The sequence below is a fragment of the Ammospiza caudacuta genome, chromosome Z (genome assembly GCF_027887145.1).
Source record: "Ammospiza caudacuta isolate bAmmCau1 chromosome Z, bAmmCau1.pri, whole genome shotgun sequence".
In the NCBI taxonomy this organism is placed as follows: domain Eukaryota; kingdom Metazoa; phylum Chordata; class Aves; order Passeriformes; family Passerellidae; genus Ammospiza; species Ammospiza caudacuta.
The window spans coordinates 46,823,381-46,847,065 of NC_080632.1; the positions used below are offsets into that span (position 1 = coordinate 46,823,381).

General features: G+C 41.7%; 1 protein-coding gene across 4 annotated transcripts in view; it reads left to right on the top strand.

Annotated features, from left to right (window-relative positions):
• Positions 1-5,610: 5,610 nt before the first annotated feature.
• THBS4 (thrombospondin 4) overlaps positions 5,611-23,685 on the top strand; it is a 39,227-nt gene continuing 21,152 nt past the window's right edge. The window contains exons 1-7 of one of the 4 annotated variants that reach the window (XM_058823282.1): positions 5,611-5,698; positions 9,779-9,982; positions 14,043-14,290; positions 15,373-15,478; positions 20,811-20,893; positions 21,481-21,532; positions 22,823-22,995. In XM_058823282.1, coding sequence (XP_058679265.1) covers positions 5,611-5,698; positions 9,779-9,982; positions 14,043-14,290; positions 15,373-15,478; positions 20,811-20,893; positions 21,481-21,532; positions 22,823-22,995 — 954 coding nt within the window. Of the gene's footprint in view, positions 5,699-9,778; positions 9,983-14,042; positions 14,291-14,630; positions 14,652-15,372; positions 15,479-19,970; positions 19,984-20,573; positions 20,589-20,810; positions 20,894-21,480; positions 21,533-22,822; positions 22,996-23,685 lie in introns of those variants that run through there. The other 3 variants (XM_058823284.1, XM_058823283.1, XM_058823285.1) reach the window with 3 other exon arrangements.

Genomic DNA, 23,685 nt, shown 5'->3' on the forward strand with positions numbered 1-23,685 from the left:
CCCTCCCACAAAATGAAAAAATACCACATGCTGACCAAAAAAACCAACTCTGCACTGACCACCCTTAGTTAGGTCTTCTACACATAAGGAGAGTAAGGAAAAACTTCATTTTTCATTTCACCTTCCTAGATCCACAATTTAAGATTCGCTTGAAATTTGTCGAAGAACGTGTGATGAAAATTTATGCCACAGATCTGAGATCATTCTGCTCCATTTATAAGGAACATGGGAGAAAAAATACATGCCCATTTTTTCCCTCATAAAACTATACCACTGGCAATATTAACATAAGCAATTTTTTTTAATTGTTATATTACATTTTTCCTTCTAAAGACTTAAGATATATATTCTAAGGATATTTTTAATGTCTTTTCCTCCCTACAGGCACTAGCTAACTTCCCAGTCTGTCCAAGTACTTTGCTTTGGTCCTTTCACCATGTGAACTGAGATGCAAAGCTCTGAAAGGGAATTGTGGATGCTGGCAGCTGTGATCGCAAAGATCTGTTTCCATAAGGAGTATTTTACAAAGGGCTCAATAGTTATATCAGCCCCTTTTAGTATCTTTATTCATTTTGATGACCTGGACAAAGGGATCAAGTGCACCCTCAATCAGTTCACAGGTGACACCAAGCTGGGTGGGAGTGCTGATCTGCTGGAGGGCAGGGAGGCTCTGCAGAGGGATCTGGACAGGCTGGATCATGGCTGAGGCCAATGGTGAGAGGTTCAACAAGGCCCAGTGCTGGGTCCTGCCCTTGGGTCACAACAACCCCAGGCAGCTCCACAGGCTGGGGCAGAGTGGCTGGAAAGGACCTGGGGGTGCTGGTGACAGCAGCTGAACATGAGCCAGGCTGTGCCCAGGGGGCCAAGAAGGCCAATGGCATCCTGGCCTGGATCAGCAATGCTGTGGCCAGCAGGGCCAGGGCAGGGATTGTCCCCCTGTGCTGGGCCCTGCTGAGGCCACACCTCCAGTGCTGTGTTCAGTTTTGGCCTTTACTACAGGAAGGTCATTCTGGTGTTGGAGTGAGTCCAGAGAAAGGCAGTGGAGCTGGTGAAGGGTCTGGAGGACAAATCCTGTGAGGAGTGAGCGAGAGAGCTGGGAGTGTTTAGCTTGGAGAAAAGGATTCTCAGGGAGGACCTTATCACTCTACAAGCACTTGAAAGGACACTGTGAATGGGTGGGGTTCAGTTTTTTCTCCCAAGTAAGCAATGTTAGAATAAGAGAAAATGGCCTCAAGTTGCATTGCGCTGGGGAAGGTTTGTATTAGATATTATGAAAAATTTCTTCACTGAAAGGGTTGTCAAGCATTGAAGCAAGCTGACCAGGAAAGTTTCCTCAACATTTCTGGAAATGTTGAGGACATGTTTTAGTGGTGCATATGGTGGTGGTGCTGGGTTGATGTTTAGATTTGATGAACTTAGAGGTGTAATTTTAAGAAAAACCTAACTATTCTATGAGCTTTTCTGTCATATGGCTGTTTTGAGGCAGGCTGAAGAAGGCTTAGGAGGTAAATAGGCAAATAAACTTTGCATTGCCTTCAGGCCCAGTTTATCTCTGTGTTGTTGTGGAGTCTGGAGCAAAGATTAAAAAAAAGAGGCAATCTGTACCTTCCCTCCCCCATGTCAGGAACTTTTTCCTCTTGGTTGCCTAAGTGGAATTCCTAGCAGTGTAAATGAAAAGTAAATAAGTGCATTGAAGATGGATATATGACTTGACTTGAAAAAATGGAGCTTCAATTTGTGTTTTAGAAAAGCAAAAATTCTTTTGAAACCTGTCTTTGAAATTTGAAACCCTTGAAACCAGCATTTTTTTTTTAAATGAAGCAGGATCAAAACCAGGAGTGTTGACATAAATGCGAAAGGATGTGTTTTAGAGCTGATACTTTACTTGCCTTAAGATTTCTATATCTTAATTGCCCGTGAATCCTGATATTTAATAATCCATATAGTTCCATGAAAACAGTGAGTCTCCTGATGCATATTAGGAACAAAACATGTAAGGGTGAATTAAGCAGCAGGGTTCTTTTCTATTTCCCTTACCCCATTATTTGGAATTTGAACAAGTTACAGACACTTCTGTAAAACAAAATCTGTAATGTTTGCAGCTTCTCTGTATTCTGTATGCTTAAAATCTTATTAAATTACATAATCAGGTCAAACATTATAGTGATTGAGGTTTTCTTGCAGATGCTATTCAAAAATTACAGTCACATACTTATGACTTCCTGACGAAATGTGACTGACATTATGAAAGTTTCTTAGAAACACAATTGATTAATCATGTTTTTATTCTTGCTTCTTATTTAACCTCCAGTAATTTAAACTGGAGTTTGTATTTCAGAGAATACAGAGGACTGAAAAGGGAATTGCTAGTATTCCATTGTTTTTATTGAAAATGCTGATTAAAAGGTCAAGTAGTCCCTTCCAGACAGCAGATAAACTTTCCACTTTGTCAAAATCCCTTAAAGAAGGTTGTGCTTGAGCACCAAATCCCCTTTAATCTGTAACATATTCCAACATAAAACTCAGAATAGAAATGAAAACTGAAGAAATTACAGTGACCTTTAAATGTGCTAAGGTCATCTAAATATGGACTTAAGCTTCTGTTTATGTACATCGTGAACCAGTCCCCTTATGTCATACTGGATTGTGCCTCGTGGGCTGTTTGCCAAACATTGCTTCCATGTGCATTCTTTGTGAGTAAGCACAAAGAATAAGCAGATACAGAGCAAGAACACAATATGGTCCTCACAAATTTAATACTAATGAAGATATAATACTACAAACAAAATCCTCCTCCTGGAGGGCTGGCCGGCACCAGTATGAGAGACTCCTTTGTATGTAAATCAGAAGTAAGGAATGGTAAGTTATAATTACTTAATATTTCTTTCAGATAAGGAAATCTTTCAAGAAAACATTTCATATGCTTTAATAATCTCAAATTCAGTAAACTCAAAGTGCATAATAAATAGCTACAAATTCTTGATGGTTCTCCCCTTAGGTGAAAGCAAACCCTTACTATCTTTTTTTTTGTTTTGTTTTCATTTGTTTGTTTGGGTTTTTTGTGGGTTTTTTTTTGTTTTGTTTTGTTTTGCTTTGTTTTTTGTTTGTTTTTGGTTTTGTGTTTTGGTTTGGTTTTTTCTGTTTTTTTCCAGAACTGTAGTGATTTTGCAGACCTTATAGTGTTCTTCTGTCATGCACTTAAGTATATGTTTGTAAAAAACGCTCTTTGTTGAGTCAACGCTTTTCCTTAATAAACAGTTGAACATCATCAGTACTGCTCTTGATCTGCGTATTAGCCTTGCAGCACTTGTACTGTCTCCCCATGCTTTAGGCTGGGGACAAATTCTGAACTAACACTTCTCTTTAGGGAGTTTATGACATTCAAAGTTCTTCCTTTTCTTTTTCCATCTTCTTGCCTCCTGCTTACCCCTTTTAGCCTCCCTTTTTTCCCTGCTCCACAGCACTCTGCACCTGATGATCTGTTTTTCTCACTCCCCTGTGCAGGTCTTGGCCAGCTCATTGACACTATCATGTCATCCTGTCACTTGCACTGCAGGGGCAAGGATGTGGGAATGAAGCTGAGGCGTTTCTTCTTGTGTGGAGACGTATACAGAAGAGCAGTAGGGTGAGGAGGAGGAATAGCACCATGCTGTCACACAGGGGCTATGGCTGAGCACCCTTCTGCCTGGCAATGGGCAGAGGAAGAAATGGGCAACTTCAGGAGCGGGTCAACACTGCTAACAAGAATAAGCTAAGAAGTAGGGGTGTGTTATGGAATATATGCCATGTAGGGAGGGCAATTACAGGACGTGAATATAGGCCAGCTGAAGGTATCTAAAAATCTCACTGGGGCTGTGTTGGAGAGCAGCCCACAGCTCTCTGTGCTGTAGAGCTGCTGGGGCAGCCCCTTTGCAGCGCTCACAGCCCCCACCCTGCAGTGTGCTGTGTTTTGCCTCCCACACTCTAAGCCCCTCAAAGGCTGTTCTCTGTGGTGGTTCTTAGATATATGCACCAAGCCTGATGAGACTGAACATTAATCAACGTTACTTTGCTCACTTTAACATAAACTTCCCCTTCTATTGTTGCCCTACTTTTTATGATGTGAATAATATCAGACAGCTCCAACTTTTCCAACTGAATGTGGATAGCAAGCTGCAAAGGGGCCAGGCAGGGCTTCCTGGATTTCTGACATGACAGGGGTTCATCAGCAGAGCTGATACCTACAGAGATGTACAGGACAAAGAGAGCTGTGCAGCAGGATAGGAAGCTCACAATGTGTTTGAATTTCTCGCTCCCTTTCTTCTGTACTTTAACATCAGCAGTGCAGAGACTAGAATTTTCTGAAGTAGAGGACAAACAATTGGATAATGATATCCTAAGGGAACACACAGTGCTGAAAATTGTTTTAGTTGAAAGAAGAAGGTTTTTTTAAAATTTACTTTGGCTAAGTTATTGAGTTTGGGAGTTTGCTAAGACTTTTTCCATAGTCTCCATCTGGTCAGTTTGAGCACTTCCAATGGTTCTGAACTCTTTAAATGAAACAAAGGAGCAGATGATACATTCCTCAGTTTGCCAGTCGGAGTCTTCTAGAAACCCAATTTTTCCAATCTGCAAACTGCATGACCCCTTTTAGTGACACTCTTCAGTTAGGAAAAGTGGAGTATTTAAATTTCTACCAAGACCATGTCTGCACACCAGAGCATGCCGATTTGTTTTGACTTAAGATGTGCATGAGAGAGAATCTGTTCTAATATATGTTAAACCTTAACAGCTGACACTAAATACCTGACTGCAGAGCAGGCAGAGAAACCTGTGAGAGGGCTTTGCAAAGATGACAGCTGTGTTGCTGTCAGAAGACACAAATATATGGTCACCACTTGGTGAACACAGAAAGGGAGACAAGAGACATTTTAAAGTAAAATTTTGCCAACCTCAAAGTTAAGCATCCTGCAGTCGGCAGGACTGGGTGAACAAGGTTGCATTATCTTCATGTTTCTGACACTCTTCTACATCCCTTACCAGGCAGGTGGTTCTCTAAAGGGCTGCTTGTAACAGCACTGGACTTGCCGTCCCTTAACCTGCAGAACTTAGAGAACTCTTACTCACCTCCCTGAACTTACAGAACTCTTACTCAGCTATTAAAGCACATCAGTTCACTTTTGGGGCCATCTTCTTGTGACTGGTAGTAAGCATAGTGGCTTATTAACCTCTGAACTTCATGATCTTACAGGTCCTTTCCTATATCGCTAATTCTGTGATACTATGAATTTAAAACCATTAAACACATTGCAATTTCCAGGGCTCCTCAAAGGGCAGACTCCAGACAGGGTCCTCACAGGTGTTGATTTTGGGGGGCGTCTCCAGGATCTCCAGTTCTGTCCGAGCCACCTCCATCAGTGCCAAGTTCTCGGCTCGGGTTCCGACGGCGCGCTCCCCCCTGGTCCCCCCAGGGCTCGGCCGTCCCCCTCCGCGCCCCCCGCCCGCCGCCCCGTCCAATGGCCCGCCGCCGGCCGCCGGCCTTGCCCGGCCCCGGGGCCGCCCCCGTTAAACAGCGGGGCCCGGTGCGAAGCGGCGGCCGTCCCTCGCCGCCCTGCCCGGCCCGCGGCCGCCATGGGGTGCGAGCGCGGCGCCGCGCTGCTGCTGCTGCCGCTCGCCCTGCAGCTGTGCCCGGGCCGCGCCGCCGCGCCCGCCCCCCGAGGTAAGGGCCCCGCGCCCCGATGGAGCGCGCTCTCCTTTTCCCTCTTCTGTGGGGAACGCTCTGGGCTTGCGGTGTCCCGACCCCTGTCCTTCGCCGGGAGCCCTGCCTGGCAGCGAGAGGCAGCGCCTCTGCAGGTGCTAGGGGAGCCGGAGCCGTGGCGGGCAGCAGGAGCCGCCTCTGCCCGTCGGGGCGCAGAGCGCGCCCGCGGAGCCGCCCGGACTAGCGGTGGGGACCGGAGGAGATGGCGGTGACAGCCGCTCTCACGCAGCCTGCAAAAAGTGTTTCTGTAGGTGTGCTGGTGGGTGCGTGTAGCATCTGAATAGCCCTTTTCCAGCTGCAAGTTCTCCTAAATGAGAAGTGAATTTCTAAGCCGCGAAAACTCTATTACATAGCAGAGTCCATAGGAAAACTCGTACTTTTTAAACCCAGCATTGCCGTGGCAATATTACGCGCGTAGTAAGTCAGGAGCTGCTGTATTTTAGAGCTTGAACGAAGTGGGTGGTATTACTCTGCCGTAGCAGCTTATGACTGCAGCCAGCTCGGCTGCCGAGTGCAGCAGTTAGTGCAACTTCGTGCTACTCCAAGAACCTTAAGGCTGCTTGTGGTTTTCGCTACATTTTTAACCCCCTCCACTGCCTTACAGAATTATTTTTGACACGCCAATCAGTTATTACCTAAGATCTGAAAGACAGCCAATCACAACAATATAGCTGCATTTTCAGAAGCGTTTGTTGTAGATCTTTATGATGTGAAGACATTTCAGAGAATTTTTGTAATGACAAGTTGCGTATTACCGGATTAGAAAAAAGCCAGCTTTCTAACCTGTCAGGGGCAGTGGCCAGCTTTCTAACTTGTCAGGGGCAGTGGCCACTCCACTCTCAACAAGGGATGCTTTCAGCTTCTTGTGGTCAGTGGGAAATTGTTGCGGTAGGGGTTAGGATTTCACTCCTAGTGTCTAAGCCATTAATAATTGCCTCGAAAAGTGCTGAACAGTAGTGGAGTAGTGTTTATATCTACAGCTATGATTAGGTGTGACCAGAAAACAGCCTTAGAAGGTCTCAAAAAGCTGGTGTGATATGGCAGCAGAGTTAGAGAAAAGAAGGGGTACTTTAAGTTCCATGCTCTCCTGTGTCACTAATTTCGCTCCTCCATGCTTCCTCATCCTAGCACTTTCTGTCATGTCTTCTAGCTCTCACCTGAAAAGCCTGCCTTGATGGGTTTGGGCAGATTTCCAAAGTGTGGTTTGCCACTGTCTCACCATGTAGCTCATCCCTTGTTAGCATTTGGCTAGGAGGGTAAGCAGCTCTATTTTAAAAACCACAGGAGGAAGGTGCAGGAGAGCATTCCTGGTCTGTCTCACGAGCGGGCTCAGTTTATCCCAGTGGGTATGCACGCTCGTGCTTGAAGGCATGAAGGCATGTCGGAGTTTTCAGTCCGTTGCATGGATTAGAACCAGCTGCTTGTGCTTTTCAGCTTTGGCAGTCGTATTCTATACATTTGCTTTCAAGTCTGCCTTTGCACTGAGAGGAACAAAGAGATAAGTGTTCTTTAAAAAATGAGATGTCAAATCTTTGTGATCTTTTTTCCCTGTTTCTTCCAAACAAATAATTGTCTCTATAATGGCCAAGACCTGTCTCTCTTTGCCTACTCTGCTAAGGATGTAAAACGAATTTTCATAGCCTCCTCATTCTTCTGCTAGCTACATTTGCTAGCATATGTGTAGCATTGTACTTGAGGATGGATCTGATCATGTAATGCATCCACATACTCGTCAGTGAAGATATTCCAGGAAAGATTTTGATAACATGGTGCTAAAGGATCTGGCTGAGGCACCGTGCTCTGCAGAACACAAACTGCCAAACCAATTTGAGTATTAATTTAAATATGCAAATAACAAAAATTTCAATAAATGTTTTCTGTAACATTAGACAGATGTTTCACAGTGTTTAGGCATTACTTTTGTAATATTTTGAAGTGATTCTGGCTTAGATTAATGAGTATCAGAGAAATTGATAGAAATTCAGCCAATAGACCCAGAACTGAACAAAATGTATATATTTTGTACTATATTTTGTACTGTATTTCATGCTCTCAAAGTCTTTGGTATTGTATTGCATTGCTCCAGCTGAGGAAACACAGCTGAATTTTATGAATGGCTGTTCCTTGTAAAATGCTGTTGCACAGAGTAGTGAGTTGCATTTCAGTCTCTTATGTGGGCAGTTGCTCTACTCTCTCTGCACTGTGATGAGGCACCCAGCCTTTTCCTTCTGCTTTCCAAGTCCCTGCTTTCAGTGGGAGCAGTGGTTGTCCTGGTATGCTGTAAATCTGAAACTTAATGAAGGAGAAGTCTTTTGACCAAGTCCACCTTACATTTATATGTCTTAGTTGTTTGACAGCAGTACTACTAGTGCATGCAAGTCAAGGGCCTGATACTTTTTGTAGTGTGTCCAGAAAATTCTGCGTAGAGTCATGAGATCCTTAGACCAAATGTAAGTGTAGACTTCAGAGATTACTTCAATGACTTCATGAAATGAAGGGAAAATGGTCTTCTTTTTTTCTCTTTTTTGGAAATAACATTAGTGTCTAAATGAGTGGATGCTTCAGAATGAGTGATGGGAGCAGCATGAACCCACACTCTAGTATAAGGGAGCAGGGTTTCCCACATATCTGTGGGAAGGTCTGCGTGCCCATGTGGTTGTTCTTTGAGTGCTCTTCAGTCTTTTCCTGTGCGTAACTTATGGGAACACTGGAATGGTAGGATGAGCTCATCACCTTGTACACAGCAACAGCTTCGGGGTTGTGCTGCATAGACAAGGATCATCTGAAAAGATCCACTGGTGTTTTTTCAGCCTGGGAAACAAAGCTTATTAGTACAACCACTTGAACCAAGCTAAGGCACAATGTGCCTTTGCCATCTGCCTGGTGTTACAACTCTTCTCTAGTGAGAGCTCTACAGTAGTGTTCTAGAGTAGGAGAAAAATATGGCCCAGCTATGGTAGGCCTTAAGTGTCAGTGGTATACAATGGCTCAGTGTGCTCTTGTATTTAAACGACACTTGTGCAAAATAATTTATCAAACTTTACTGCCAGGGTATAATATATATACTGTTTTAATTGCAGTGGGTTGGAATAGGAGATAATCAAGAAACCTAACAGAAGCGTTTATTGAGTTTGGAGATGTCGTGGATTTGGGAACATTGAGGAAAACCCCTCTTCATTGTTTCAGTGCTGTAAAGGACATAGCTGACTTATATATATGTAAAATCATAGACTCTTTGCTGATGCATTGTGGAAAAACTAAAATAAAAATTTGAAAGAGCTTTCGCTATGTCTTCAGGGTTTGTGGGTTTTGTTTTGTTTTTTGTCAGGCCTGTATTTCTTTGTTTTCTTTGCCAGAAAGGAAAGATGAGTCTTATTTGTATAATATATATTCTGGAAACTCGGTGAAGTGAGAAAGTTGTGAACATTGTATTGCTTACCTGGCTTTTTGGCATTTTAATTGGTGTTCTGCAAAAGCTAGCAAAGGATGAGCACTCTGAAAATCTGTCTGAAAATTTTAATGCTGAATCCTTATCTAATTGAAATGTGAACACAAATATCTGAATTTATGAAAGCAGAAGTAGGTTAAAAAGCTTTCTGTTGAGGTGGATCCTCAGAAGAGAAGCACCTTTGATATCTACCTAAAAACATTTGCATACCTCAATTTGAAAGCTAGTTATTTCTATGTTAGTAACTTGTCAATAATTCCTTTGAAAAATAAAAATAGTTAAAATAGTTGCAACAAACTATAGATATTTTGATAGAATTATAGAATATCATAGCTGTAGCTGGCAGGCACCACCTTGTCCACACTCCCTGCATCTATGGGGACATGTTTCACTAGACCAGGTTGCTTGAGATAGCCCTTACAGTGCCAGGGATTTTGAACTTCATGATATTTACAGATGATCATCATATTGATAACTTTTTTTTTTTTGGTGGGAAGAGTGTACAATCTCCAATATGGGGTTTCAAATATCATTCTTCTTTGGTCATTATTATATTTAATTTTCTGTTGAAATTTGCTTTTTTTTTCTCTCAGTTTTTGATCTTCTTCCTTATTCAAACAAGCGAGTGGTACTGAACTTCTTGCAACAAGCATTTGGGGATCCTATGCTGAATGAAGTTTACTTGCTTTCAACATTCAAATTACAGCCAAAGAGTACAGCCACTGTTTTTGGCCTATATTCATCAGCTGACAACAGCAAGTATTTTGAATTTACGGTAATGGGACGGATGAGTAAAGGTGAGTTGCTTGGAATGTGTATGGTATAACTGGTGTTGGATCAATAGTCACTGGTGTGTGACCGATGAATGTTGACAACTGTGTGATTAACCTTTGTGCTTGAGTCATTCCTGTTGCATAGTGTCACTTTTCACATCCCCTCTCACCCCTTCATCTCCTTCCTTCATCTCTTTCCTTCATCTCCTTGATGGTGCTCTCTCCTGGCCAGGGAAAACTGACCTGACAATCAGCTGGTATCTTCACTTTGGCTGCAGTGCTTGCTTACTCTGAGCAATGCTGAGAAAGGAGAAAAAAGACATGGAATATGGAGCAAGGAGACAATTTGGTTTGGTCTTTTTTTTTTTCCTTTTTTCCCTAGGGACAAACACTGGTTCTTATTACCCAGGAATGCGAGGGACACACGCACATGCTGCCTCATGCATATGAAAGGCAGGTTCTTGTTCCAATGACCCTGGAGGTTAGATGTGACTACGCAAGACAAATATTCCTGGCACTTACAAGATCTGTTGCATGAAATAAAGCATTAGCCACGAATCAAAGTAGGAACTGCAGCACTTTTGAAATAATAATAATAATTTTATTGATCTGTAAACCAGATCTGGGATATACTACAATTTTAAGATTCAGTGAAAGATCATTGATTTATTGATTGATTTTTGTTGATTTATTTATTGATTTATCGTTAATTGTTGATTTATGTACATTATGTTGCTGCATTGACTTCACCACTGCTATAGTAATTTGCTACTGAGTAATTAGCTGAATCGAATATACTGTGAAATTCTACTGAGAAATTTCAGTTTCTGCATAGGGAAATTATTCAATATGTTGCAAAAGAAGAAAAGCATGCCTTTTCATTAAACATGGTTGGGGAATGAGTTCAGTAAAACTTTGGTAATTTTATCAGGTCTGCCAAAATCCTTCTGAGGTAAGGGAGTAAGAGCTCTGTGTGTGTAGGGAATGGGTAATACATGGTCACACAGCCTTATCAAAAGTGCCATACAATTCCCAACACTGACTTACTTAATTGCTAAATAAATGATAAATTACACATACTCCCTGTCCCTATCACACATGTACAACTATGTGTGCAAATGTTGTACATATATATAGGAACACATGTATATGCACAAATATGTGAATTTACATACAAGTTTGAACATGTCGAACTGATTTTCCAAACTGTCTGTGTGATTGCATGACAGTCCCTTAAGCCTGTTAGAGTGTTTCTGGTGGAAGGTTACATGGCTTCTTTTGGTTTTGTCCTTGGTGGTTTGGTGTTTGAGTAACAGGACAAATGCAATAATGGCTTATGCATAGGCAGCATGAAGCAACTTGTCCTGTCAGTGACCAGTGTTGAGTAGATGGGGGACATCTGTAACCTATTTGATGTAAAGGATTTACCGTCAGGTTGATGTAAAAGATTCGCCAAAGAGAGGGAGGCTTTTTGCAGTAAGACAGTTCATTGGATTTCTTTGCCTCCTTGTTACTTTAGAGCACCTTGGTTAAGGCATATGGCAGTGAGCAAGTGGTAGGCAGCGTTTTCACACGTGATTTCTCTGAAGTGTTAGGGATCCCATATGGCTACTTCATACAGTAAGTTAAACTACATCCACAAGATTGTCATGTGAGCTGCAAGTATGGAGTATGTGAGTTGTGTATGATCCTCTCAAGACTGAACAGCAATGCTTAAGTGATGAACCAGTGTCGGCATCTCAGCAAAATGCAGGGTCTTCATATCTGTGGTATTTCTCTTCATGTTACTTCTAGTTAGCGCCCAAATCTGATTTAGGGAACTCAAAACAGACCTTAGTTAAACTTCAAAATGCCACAATCAAGAGTTTTGTTCCCAATGGTTGCCTCATATTATGTTTTATTGTAACTGATAGTAATGTGTTTATAACACCTAAATGTTTATAAAAGCACAGGTCTGAATTACTGAGTTAACAGCTAAACTTACTGTAGACAATTGTGTCTTTCAGAGACAGATAGCAACCATGGATTTCTTATCCTTTTTTAATTATTCTTGTATGGAGCAAACAGCAGTTAGTGAATAGAAGTGTTGCAGTTAAACAATTCTGTGAAACAACTCCTATTTTAATTAGAAAATTTGTTTCTTAAGCAATTTACATGACACTCTTATGAATTTCTGTAAAATATTCAGTCAGCAAACATACTGCAAGGGCTTGTATGAGTTAAATCTTGGAGGTGGAGGCTGTGATCCAAGAAAATCTCTCTTCAAAAGCCTACTCTGGTTTACCAGATGAATATTTGGCTTTGGCTGAGGAAAGAATACTTGATCTTCTTTCCAAGTCTGATTGCTCCTTGTCCTGAAACTATTCTGGCAGGGTCTGTTCTGCCCTGCTTCCATCTCCTTTTTCTTTCTCTAGCCTACTGTTGTGTTTGGTCACTCTGAGTGCAGGGCCCAGATCCAATTTTATATGGCCAGGCATGAGTAATATTCACATAAATAAAATGCCTGCAATGTACTCTCTCTTGCCGTATCTTTGAGTTTGCCAAGAAATGCTACCTTTTAGCGAGTTACTGGTGACCTCATGCACCTTTGCGGAAATCTCAGCTCTGGCAGTGCTTTGACATAGACAGTAGTGAAAACATTCCTGATACTGATCGCAGCTGCTGAGACTCTAGCACTGGTGTAGACTTCAAAGATGGAGACAATACCCTGCCCCATTCATGCTGGTATAAATCTGGGGATTTTTTCATCATCAGACTGATGAACTAAAAAAATTTTAGGGAGCATGTCCCAGTAAGTTGGGAGGTCCCCAACAAACAAGTATCATAGCATCAAAGCAATTTTATTAGTAGTGAAAAGATGGGAAGGTAGTTTGTTAAATGAATAGAAATTGGATGGTTTCAGTAAGTAGCTGTTACTAGGTCCAAAGCTAGTATGAGCTTTTACCTCCACTATATCCACAATTTTTGGTTGACTTAGTGTCAGATCATTTGTGAGCTCTCGCTTGACACAGCTGTAGCAGCCATCTGTGAATTTCAGACTTTAGCAAGAGCCAGCATGTAAATATTTAGATGCCTCATGTCTCTGCAGCTTGATTCCTTATGCACATAACTATTATGATCAGGAAATAAGAGGCTGTCAGCTGGTGATCAGCAGGGTCTTTGAAGATCTGTCTGATTTTGCAGGGTAGTTATGCACTGTCCAGATGCATTCATCTTGTTGCTTCTGCAGATATGCAGTTGGAGAGCCAGGGAGAGATTTTGTGGAGAGAACTAGCTAGCTGATCTTAGAGATATGGCTCACAGATTCTAGCTTACTATCCAATTTCCTTAGGAAAGAGACTTTCTTTTCAATATTACTCAGCAGGCATTTATTGTAAGAGTATTTGTCTGCTGTTGCGGGCTTTTTTTGATGGTGAATTTTACTTAATGAAATGAGAATTTTTGTCAGGTAGATCAGTCACTAAGGCTTTTTAAAAGAGCTGAGAAAAGGTTTAGTCATCCCTAGGAGTGGACTATGTCTTTTCTGTATTATACTTTGGTTTTACTGAGTGTTTGTTACAGAGAAGTGCAGGTTATTGGTTTGGAAACATGCTTCCTTTGATTTTTAATTATGCATTTGGATGCACTCTTAGACGGGTCCACTGTATGCAGCATGCATCACTAAAATTGATTTTCTAGTTGTACGCTTCTGCTGCAGAGTATCTCTGGGTCTGTCAGATGTGTACATACCAAAGTGCTGACTGAAGGCTGCCTGCTATGCCCTGTGACTTTACCACTTGCATTTTAGCACATTATGGCCTGTAAAGTGACTTTGGTTATGCCATTTAGGGAAGCTTGGACAAAGCAGAGGAAAACTCAGCACAGGCAACAGAGTTTCACAAATGTCATGCAAGCATCCTGCTAGTGCTGCTTCGAGAGTCAATGTCCCATTTATTATTACCATTGTGTCTGCATATGGGATGCATTTGCAGAAGTGGACATGTGGAAAAATACCAGAGCAATTGCAGATTTCCACAGGATGTTCCTTGATCAGCCTTGGGCTGTCTGCTACCCTCTGATAGTCCTTCTGTGTGTTTTGTCCTAGCGGTGCTGCGCTATCTGAAGAGTGATGGAAGGCTGAATTCCGTGATCTTTAGCAACATCCAGCTGGCTGATGGGAAACCCCATGCTGTCATCTTGTGGCTGAGTGGTCTGCAGCAGGGAGTGAGCACTATAGAGTTGTATCTGGACTGCCTGCAAGTAGGTGCCATTGAGGACTTGCCAAAACCATTTTCAGCACTGTCTCAGAAGGTGGTGGCAGCTGAGTTGCGCACTCTCCAAGAGAAGCCACAGGTGAGCATGGAAACTGGGAACAGGCTGAGGACTTAGAGGGATCACCACTGAACCTCTGGATCACTGAATTCCAACCTCAGTCCTCACAGCAGCCAAGCTCTCTACAGTAATACTTTAATATTAGGTTGTGAAATAAATGTAAATAGAAGCTCCTGTGGAGCAGGTGAAGTCTTAGCTCATATGAACCCTATAATATTTATGCTATTTGTTTTAGACATAATTTTTAGCTTTTTAAATAAAATTTTAAAAACCTACTGCCTCCTTCACTTCAATCTAGCTGTTTTTTTGGGGTGTAGACTTTTTGTAAGGACTCAGCTAATGCAATAAGAGCAGCTTTTCAATGGATTTTTACAGCTATCCTGTATGAGCAATGCTTGTCTGTGTAAGTGGCTTTCCTCTTCATGATATGCCAAAAGACTATAAAAGACAAAAGAAGGGAGGACTCTTTTGGTGCCAGAGTGAAACCTTCATCTGTTTGACTGCAATAGCTTTTCTTCCTCTGTCTGCCAAGCAGGAGTTGATAAAGCTTCCTGTCATCTCCCTATCAGCAGTCTGAGATAAACAGTGTCTTCCACAGCATCTTCCATCATCATTAATCAAAAATACTTATTAGAAGGTACAAAGGCATTCTGCCCCCCAAGGTTTCCCACTTACTTTGTTTCATTACAGGCTTGAAAGTGAGCCTGTTTTTATGGAGAATGACTGATGTGCCCATATTCCTGACATGAATATGTGTACCTGTTTGAGAGGAGAGGAAAAAACCACAGCTTTGGATGCACTTATAACAAAATCATATGCCACAGAAATATGGGAACTTCTAGTATGTGAGATTTTATTAATTAGAACAGTAAAAAAAGAGTTTGAAATAAAACCACAGCTATATGAAAATATGCAAGGCTAAGACTAGAGATTTTATACAGTTCAAATGGTAATGGGTGGTCCTGAAGGGAATGGTGTAGGACCCCTGCATGCTTAGGAAATGGACTCCCTCTCTTAAAAAAATTAATTTACTTTGTCTGATATTTCATATTCTTCCCATTGTTGTACCAGAATTGTGAGCTCTGTTTTTCTTGTGAGCCCAGGATACACTAGATGAGCTAAAGCTGGTAACTGGAGGAACCCTTGCTGAAGTGGGAAACCTGCAAGATTGTTTTCTTCAACAAATTGAGCCTGTACCTCAGTACACTGGTAAGGCCTGCAACTGGGAGTTAAAATTATTCTTAATGATACCAGTGCAAGGAAACTAATGTGATGAATACTGAAAATGTAAAAAAGCCTATAGTCAAGTAATAACAATTATTTGACTAAATTATAGCTATGACAATTTCCTGTAAATGTTTTAGAAATAGCTCTGTTTGGAGATAAAACTGTTGCTGGTGATAAAACAATGATCTGCTGTTTTATGAAAGACAAGTCTGTCATGATTAAAAGAGGTTTTTTAGCCTAATTTGGAAGACAAATTTTTGTGATGATAATCTACTTGTGTCAGCTTAATAATATTTTAAGTTACTCAGATTGCAAACAATTGCAGATGGAAAGTAGCTCTAAATGGGGTACATTGCTACAGGTTGTGTAGCACTAAATGGAGTACATTGCTACAGATTGTGTGAAAGGAAGATCAATGGAGTAGCAAGACCTACCCACGTACTTATCCACACTCTCAGTGTCAAGCTCTTGTTGAGCACTGGACTGTCATCCAGAGGGGAGGAGCAAGGTGTGAAGAAGCTTGCAGGAGACTAAAGAAAACATTTGTGCCATGGCTACAGAGCCTGTATGTCTGTGTGGGAAAAACCATTGCACAGTAGCCACTAGTCCTGCCACAATTTAGCCAAGGCTCAGAGGCTTCTTGCAATCCCCTGTGTTAGGTGAGGGTGCTTCCCGACCTCTCGACACAGAAAACCTGTGCTAGACTATCCCATCTGTAGTCGTTCTAGTTCCGTTCATCTGCCTTTCTGCTGTGAGGGAGAAGAAGGGGTTCACACTGTGCATGGAATATGTTAATACATGACAACCATAGGAAGGAAATTCAGTTCAAGGTTTGAAACAGGATTAATGGTATGTTTTCTCTTGTAACCTTTCCTGTCCCCCTGCCAAGCCCAACCCTGCAACACTGATAGTTTTGATAAGAACAGAGACAAGATGCAGAAATTTTGTGAGAGCATCCTGGGTATGCCGCATGAATGTAGGCACCATTGCAGTGGTAACAAAGTCTGGTCTACCTTTTATCTATGTAAATCCTTAGTTCCAGATACTTCTATTTCCTTGCTTCTTAACTTAGATACACTTAGATTAAAAATTAATTTTATTCTCCAGGCTCTCTCTTTTTCACTAGACCAACAGGCATTCGAACTTGAAACAGAGTGGTAATTCAGTGTTTCCTTCTGCAAAAACTGTCAGCTCTCCCACGACAGGTTTCCAAATGACAAACTTGCAGCTTTCTCATTTTTATCTTTTTCTCACTAATCAATAATGCAAATGGTAATATACAGACAGACTATCTTTCTGTGGCTGCCTCCACTTGGCTTAGACTCTCAAATTCAGTTGCTTTTAACTTTCAAATGGAATTAGTGTCAATACTACTACTAATAATAATAACCCAACTACTCACATAAATACATCCAAAGACTACATAGTCTAATCCACCAAAAGAAAAGGTGGGTGTTCCAACAGCAATTTTAACTTGTCTGCCTTGAACTTTGTTTATGCATCATGATGCCTTTCTATGGCAATGGTATATCAGATAATGTCAATTGTGCCTGCTTCCATGAAAAGCTGGAATGCAACTGTTCAGCTGTATAGGGGGGTAAGACCTAATGTCTTGGTAAAAATCTCTGCTTTCATATTAATTGGAAAATCCTCAGGAGTGCTTTGGACCTTAATAACTGTACATGGCTTTGCCTGTGTGCCTGGTTTTTGCTCATTGCTTTCACAGAAGCATTACCTCCACGTTCAGTCTGTGAGGCTGAGACACCTAAGCAGTGGGATGAGATTATGATGATCAGACACAGGTTGAAGATGTATATTTGGGTTTTTGTGTTTGAGTAGGAAATTAGAATGCAAGGTGCAGTGGGTTTGGTAGGTGAGATCAGTACACTGCCTGTGATCATCATCACAAGATCATTGTGGTCCTAAAGGATCTTAGGAGGTTGTATAGCTCATGTAGGGTACCTGAACCTGACAAAGTATTAAAAAATAAAAAGCTATATTGCACCGGGCAAAAGATTCTTTAAACAAGTTGCTGTTAGAGACAATAGGTCAATATAGACCCACGGGCAAGAGAATAATGGAAGGGAGAGTATGGCTTTCTCTGAATGTTTCACTGTTCTCCAGTTCATGGTATATAGAGCTCTTGACTCAGTGGTGATGTCTTTGTGCTTTGTATTCAATATGTGTTTTTGTCCATGAATCTGTCCAGTCAATTTTAAATGCATTGTCAAGAAATTTATCACATATCTGAGGAATATTTCCTTCTGTTTACTTGGAACCTGCCTCTTCTTAATTCCACATAAAACTTGTACATACAGCTTCTTTGGTGAAAGATTTTAGGCTGCTCAGAAACGTTTTTTATTGTTAGCTATCATCTATTCTATAGTCCTGGTTTGCTCTCTGGTCAAGAAACCACAATCTTCCAGAGCTCAAGAAGTTGGACAATGTTCTCACGCACGTGGTGTGATTCTTGGGATTGTCCCATGCGGGCCAGGATTTGACCCGATAATCCTGATGAGTCCCTCCCAACTCAGGCTGTTCCATGATTCTATGGGTGTCATTCTCTTAGAATGACAATTCAGGATTTGAATGACACAGACAGGAGCAAATGTGTTGCTTGAGCCAAAGAGCTGTTGTTCCTAAAGAGAGGAAGAAGCAATAGCTGTGAGGTGTTTCACTGTGGCTATTGTTTGTGCATGTCTGGGCCAGTTGGCTGTGGAACAAAGCTGGATCTATACTGCAACATCCTGGCAAGAGAAAGATGGGGACTTCAGTTCCCAGTTGGTCAGTAATACTTCAGAGCAGTCTCTGAACTTAGTTCTTACTGTGAAGTCCACTCTGTTAATCATATTGTTAGTGATTCAAGAACATAGAGCTATGGAGTAGCTGAACTGGGGAGTTGCCTTATAAGATGTTAGGGGTATGGATGAGAGAGGCTACATGGAAGGGCTAGATAACCGTATAGCTTCATGCTGGTACCTTTTGCTTACCTGCTTTCTCCTGGATCAACTGTATTGTGGACAGACAGTTCCTTAAAAGCCTCTCTAAGTACTTATCCCTAAGCATTGGTTATTCTGCTGCAAGTGGGGCCTGCTGTTGGAATTACTTTTAATGGAAGGAAAAAACCCAAACCCAGGTGTATTCAACTGTTTCTGCTCTGTCTAAATTTGCACACAGGGCATGTAGTTCATGGCAGTTTACCCGTTGAGTCCACCTTAATGTTCAGCAGTCTGCAAAACTTAACTACAGAATAGGTCTGGTTTTGATATAGATGCTAGCCAAAAGACACCATCTGAAGTCTTGAGAATTTTTTGCAGGTTTCAACCAATAATGCCTAAATTAGCCTTTGTTTTAAAAATAAAACAAGAACAGACCCCAGTATCTGGCCGGACAGCCTGTGCCAGGTTCCACTATGGGATTCTGAAATACCCATGATATTATGTCCTGCTGTTGTCACCTAAATAAAAATATGGCAAGGTTAGGACTAGAACAGAAGCAGGCTCTGGAACAGGTGATTCCTGACTTCAAACTTGTTCAGTGTTTGGATGAGAAAATACAAAGTGAAGTAAACCCAGTGTGTGAGGATTTGGATGGTTGCCATTAGAATGTTTGGAAACAGTTAGACATGCTTTGAAGTACAAAACAATGAGGTAAACATTAAGGGATGCATTTTTTCATATAAGCTTTCAGTACTCACAAAAATAACATATGAATAAACCTCCCTGAAGCTATCAGGAATAATATCAAAATATCCTGCCTGCCTAGACTGTGGAAGAGCATATATTTGTGAAGTTTGTTTTTAGACACAGTCTTAGAGAAGTAAACAAATATCTTCTTCTTGAGAGGTACAAATTCATAAGTAAGCTGCAAAGAGAAGCAACTACAAGCTACTGTGCTTTCTGCTTCTTCTCTGTCACTGTCTGAAAGCCAGTGTTTCATTTAAGATCTTAAAATCTCCTGTGAAGATCTTGGGTTTGATATGGTCCTTCCCTATGGCTCATTACAGATGTAACTTTTGGTCTTGTTTTAGAGGTCTTTAATTGGTTACTTGGTGTTGAAGGCTGACTTCTGGTGTGAGTTCACAGTGTGTTGAGTAGATGTTTTGTGAGTCCATACAAAGTCTGCACCTGTCTGAAGCAAATGCAGCCATGAAACTTGTGCAGTGTGACGAGCTGCCTTTGAGAAGAAAAGCCAAGTGACTGTTGCAGTTACTAAAAACACTGTTTTGTCAGAGCAGGCACTGCTGATGTGTTCTCAGAGCTTCACAGTGAGCTTGCTCAGAAAGCTGGGTAACTTCACTTTGAAAAGTACGTATGAATCAGTAGTGGTTACAACTGTGCTATGACAGCAGGACCAGGGAAGTAATCAACCCCCCGTACTCAGGATTGTTGAGGCTGTGCCTCAAATCCTGTGTTCGGTTTTGGGCCCCTCACTTTAAATATGAGATTGGGGTGCTGGAGTGTGTCCAGTGAAGGGCAACAAAACTGGTGAAAGGAGCAGAAAATGTGTCATATGAGGAACAGCCGAGGCAGCTGGGTTTGTTCAGTCTCAATAAGAGGAGGCTCAGGGGGACTTCATTGCTTTCTACAACCACCTGAGAGGAGGGTATAGCTAGGTGGGTGCCGGTCTCTTCTGCCATGCCTGCAGTAGGAGGACATCAGGAAATGGCCTTAAACTGAGGCAGGGGAGATTCAGCTTAGATATTAGAAATAGATTTTCATTATTAGGGTTGTCAGGCATTGGAGTAAGTTGCCCAGGGAGGTGGTGGAATTACCTGGAGGTGTTCAGATGCTGGCTGTATCTGGTGCTAAGCTGATGGTTTAGTGGTTTAGGGGTCACGGTGGTAGTGTTGGGTGGATGGTTAGACTGCGTGATCTTAAAGCTCTCTTCCAACACTGGTGAGTCTGTGGCTCTGATTCTGTGACAGGGAATACATTTACTCAGGGTGTCTTCCCATTGCATGCACACATGCTTCATGGCCTCACCTTGCCCTCCTGCCCCCAATAGGTTATCACAAATACCCAGTTCTGAAATCGTGAGGTTTTCACTCAGGGTTGCTGGTCTCAGGCCTTGGGAGGAACCACTAGCACTGGTGGCCTTAGTTGCCCAGGATAGCCTTAACACTGAAGTAATGGTAGAAGAAAATTTGAGGTAAATACTATGTTTGCTCTGATGATTTCTACAGGACTTGCATAACAGTAGTGTCTGTCATCTGTGGCTCTTCATGGCGTTTCTATCTTATATCTCCGAAATTACCATGACAAATGAACAAAAGTTATGTTGTGCACTCTTTTTCATTGCTGTTTCCCTGCAGGTGATTTTAGTAGGCAGCTGATGGGTCAAATGATGCAGATGAACCAGCTACTGGGAGATGTGAAAGACCTTCTTAGACAACAGGTAATGTATAGAGGCTTTGGTGTGAAATCCCAGTTTTGCTCCTTTGATAGAGTCAGCACAGACTTCAGCGCATGGTAAGCAGTAAACTCCTGTGTGGAGTTATTGCCCTGAAGGCATGACACAATCCAGAAGAAATAACTGTATGGGTCCTGGTACCCTCTGCTTGCAAGGGAGGATCATTGAATGTGGGGGTGTATGGGGCTTGCTTATTCAGATCCAGAAAGTTTAGTGTCTGGTGAGGAAGTAGAGTAGCCATCCTCGCCCACTATTAGATAGTTGTGAGTCTGTTGCATGGAGTGAAATTGCATTTGTTTCACTTGCTGGTGGGCGACAGAACTGAAATTGCTGGTGGTCAAACAAGGACCTTTGGTCAAAAAGGACCTTTGGACCTTTGATGAAGGCTGAACCTAAGTACATCCATTATCCATATCCTTAATTTTATGGAGTACAAACTGCATCTCATTTAAGACCAATTACCTGTGTTGCATGATTTGAGTGGCATCTTGGGGACTAATAGTTCCTCTCTCAGCCAGGTGCAAACTGGAACTATCTGTACCTAAATAACATTGATTTTCTATATTCTCAAGGTCAAAGAAACAACTTTTCTGAGAAATACCATAGCTGAGTGCCAAGCATGTGGTGAGTATTCCTGTTGTTGCTGATAATCTAGAAGATATTAGAGTTGTTTTAAAACTAGTATTCATCACATTAGCTTTATGTGGTTTCTAAAAAGTACTTTTTAAAAAATACTGTGTCCAAAGTTCTGGGTGTATTTGTATTTGGACACAAATGTAAAATAGATTTTCATTAGAGAAAAAGCTTCCACAGACCCAACAATCACCTATTGGGGGATAAAATGCCACTAAACCAAGCAGTGTCACTCAGGCTGTACTGTCAGTTCTCACTCTGACACAAAGCTGTGCTACATGTTCCGGTGGAGGGAGGCACTGTCTCCCAGCTATCTCATGCACAATCTTAGTAGAAGAACAAGGGAGAAGGCATATTCTGCTCTGGCTGGCATTATGAGTCTGAGGAAGATCCTTTGCAGTCCACCTGAAGTTTGTCTGATTCTGAGTAATCAGTCACTGGTTAACAGCAGTAAGACCCAAAAGGAGGTCTTCAGCTTTTCTCTAAATGAAAAAGTGCATACTTTTTAAATGCTACTTTGTGGCACTCCTGCATCACACACAACTGACAATCAGTACAGAAGAGCCGTCAGTATAAAGACCAATACACTCCCTTACTGTGTGAGATGAAAGGTCTTAAACTCATCAGGCCTTTCAAGTTAAGCTCTAGGCAGGCTAACCTTTATATGTAAGTGCCAAAGGAAAAGTCAAATTCCTACATGCACTTGTACCAAGGTTCTGTACCTGCGAGGGTCTCAGAAGGACCTATCTCTGGCTAGTATCTGTGCACCTAAGCCTGTGTACTTGCATAGTCCTGCTGTGTTTGTGGGCTGCCTGCTGCTCCTTCTTTATTCTTATTTGTAGACTGTCAGAGATACTGTTGTGAATCCAGAACATTGTTTTTCTTACGGAGTTGAGGTGTTACCAGTTTAGCTAGAGAAATGCTCTATATTTGTACCTTATACTTGAGTCTCTTGATATGAGGTCACAGGCTTTCAGAGTTGCCTGCCCTGGCCAGCAGCAGGTCTCTATTAGGACAGACCTAGAAGGAAGACTCCCATATGTATCCAGGAGGAGCACATGAACCTAGACGAATAGCCTCAATTTCCCCTTGCTGGGGACACAGTAAGTTCCTGAGCCATTCCTAGGATGGAGCCTTTCAGCCACAGCACAGCTGTTGGCAGCAGCAGCACAGTGCAGGGACATGAAGTGTCTTGGGAATTTCTTCAGAATGCTTGCCAGCTGAGAGCCATGATGAACATTTCTTTCAACCACTGAAACTGTTGTTCTCTCTGCATTAAAGGTTTAGGCACTGTGAGTTTTCCAACTCAGCTTCCTAGGCGCACTAAACCGAAATGTGAAGTTAATTCCTGCTTCAGGGGAGTGAGGTGCATGGAAACAGCAGAGGGATTTCAGTGTGGGCCCTGCCCTGAAGGACTCACGGGAAATGGAGTTACATGCTCAGATATTGATGAGGTAAAATAGCTACTTTCACTGAATTAAGAAAAAAAGCTAAAAAGCAACTGTTTCATACATATCAATGGGTTGCTAATACTTTCTGTCTTCAGGATTTACTGACTGCTCAGTGAATATTAATTCATTCTGATTTGATTTTATATCCCTGTTTTGCTGTTTCTTCAACTTTATGGAGGTTATGTGTGTGAAAACTTGAACCACTCTGGTGAGTTGAGAAGTCACTTAAAGAAGCTTAATGTTTGGGAAAAAACCCAGAATCTAAACCCAACCAAAACACACTTTTGACATTGTCATTTGTGTTTCACAAGAAGATGCTATAGCTTCTGTTATAGGCTGCAGAAGCACTTTTTTTTTATTATGGGCTTTGTTTCTTTAAATTTTTGTGCTCCTGAAGCAGCCTTGAAGACCAGTCTTCTCTTCAACCCAGACTGGAGTCATGTTTGCATCCTTACCTTAGAAGTCTGTGAAAGAAGATAAACAATCATTGTCATTGTTCCTTTTGCTTCTTTGTGTTTGTTGAAATCTGATCATGTTGATTTAAATCTACTTCTTTTCTTGTGCTATGTTAGAAATTCAGAGCTTGTTTGTACTGAGGACCGAATTAATAAATCTACAGTATCTTAATTAAAGAAAACCTGTGTTAATTGGAATGTGACACTTACTCAGAACAGAAACAACAAAACGACTTAC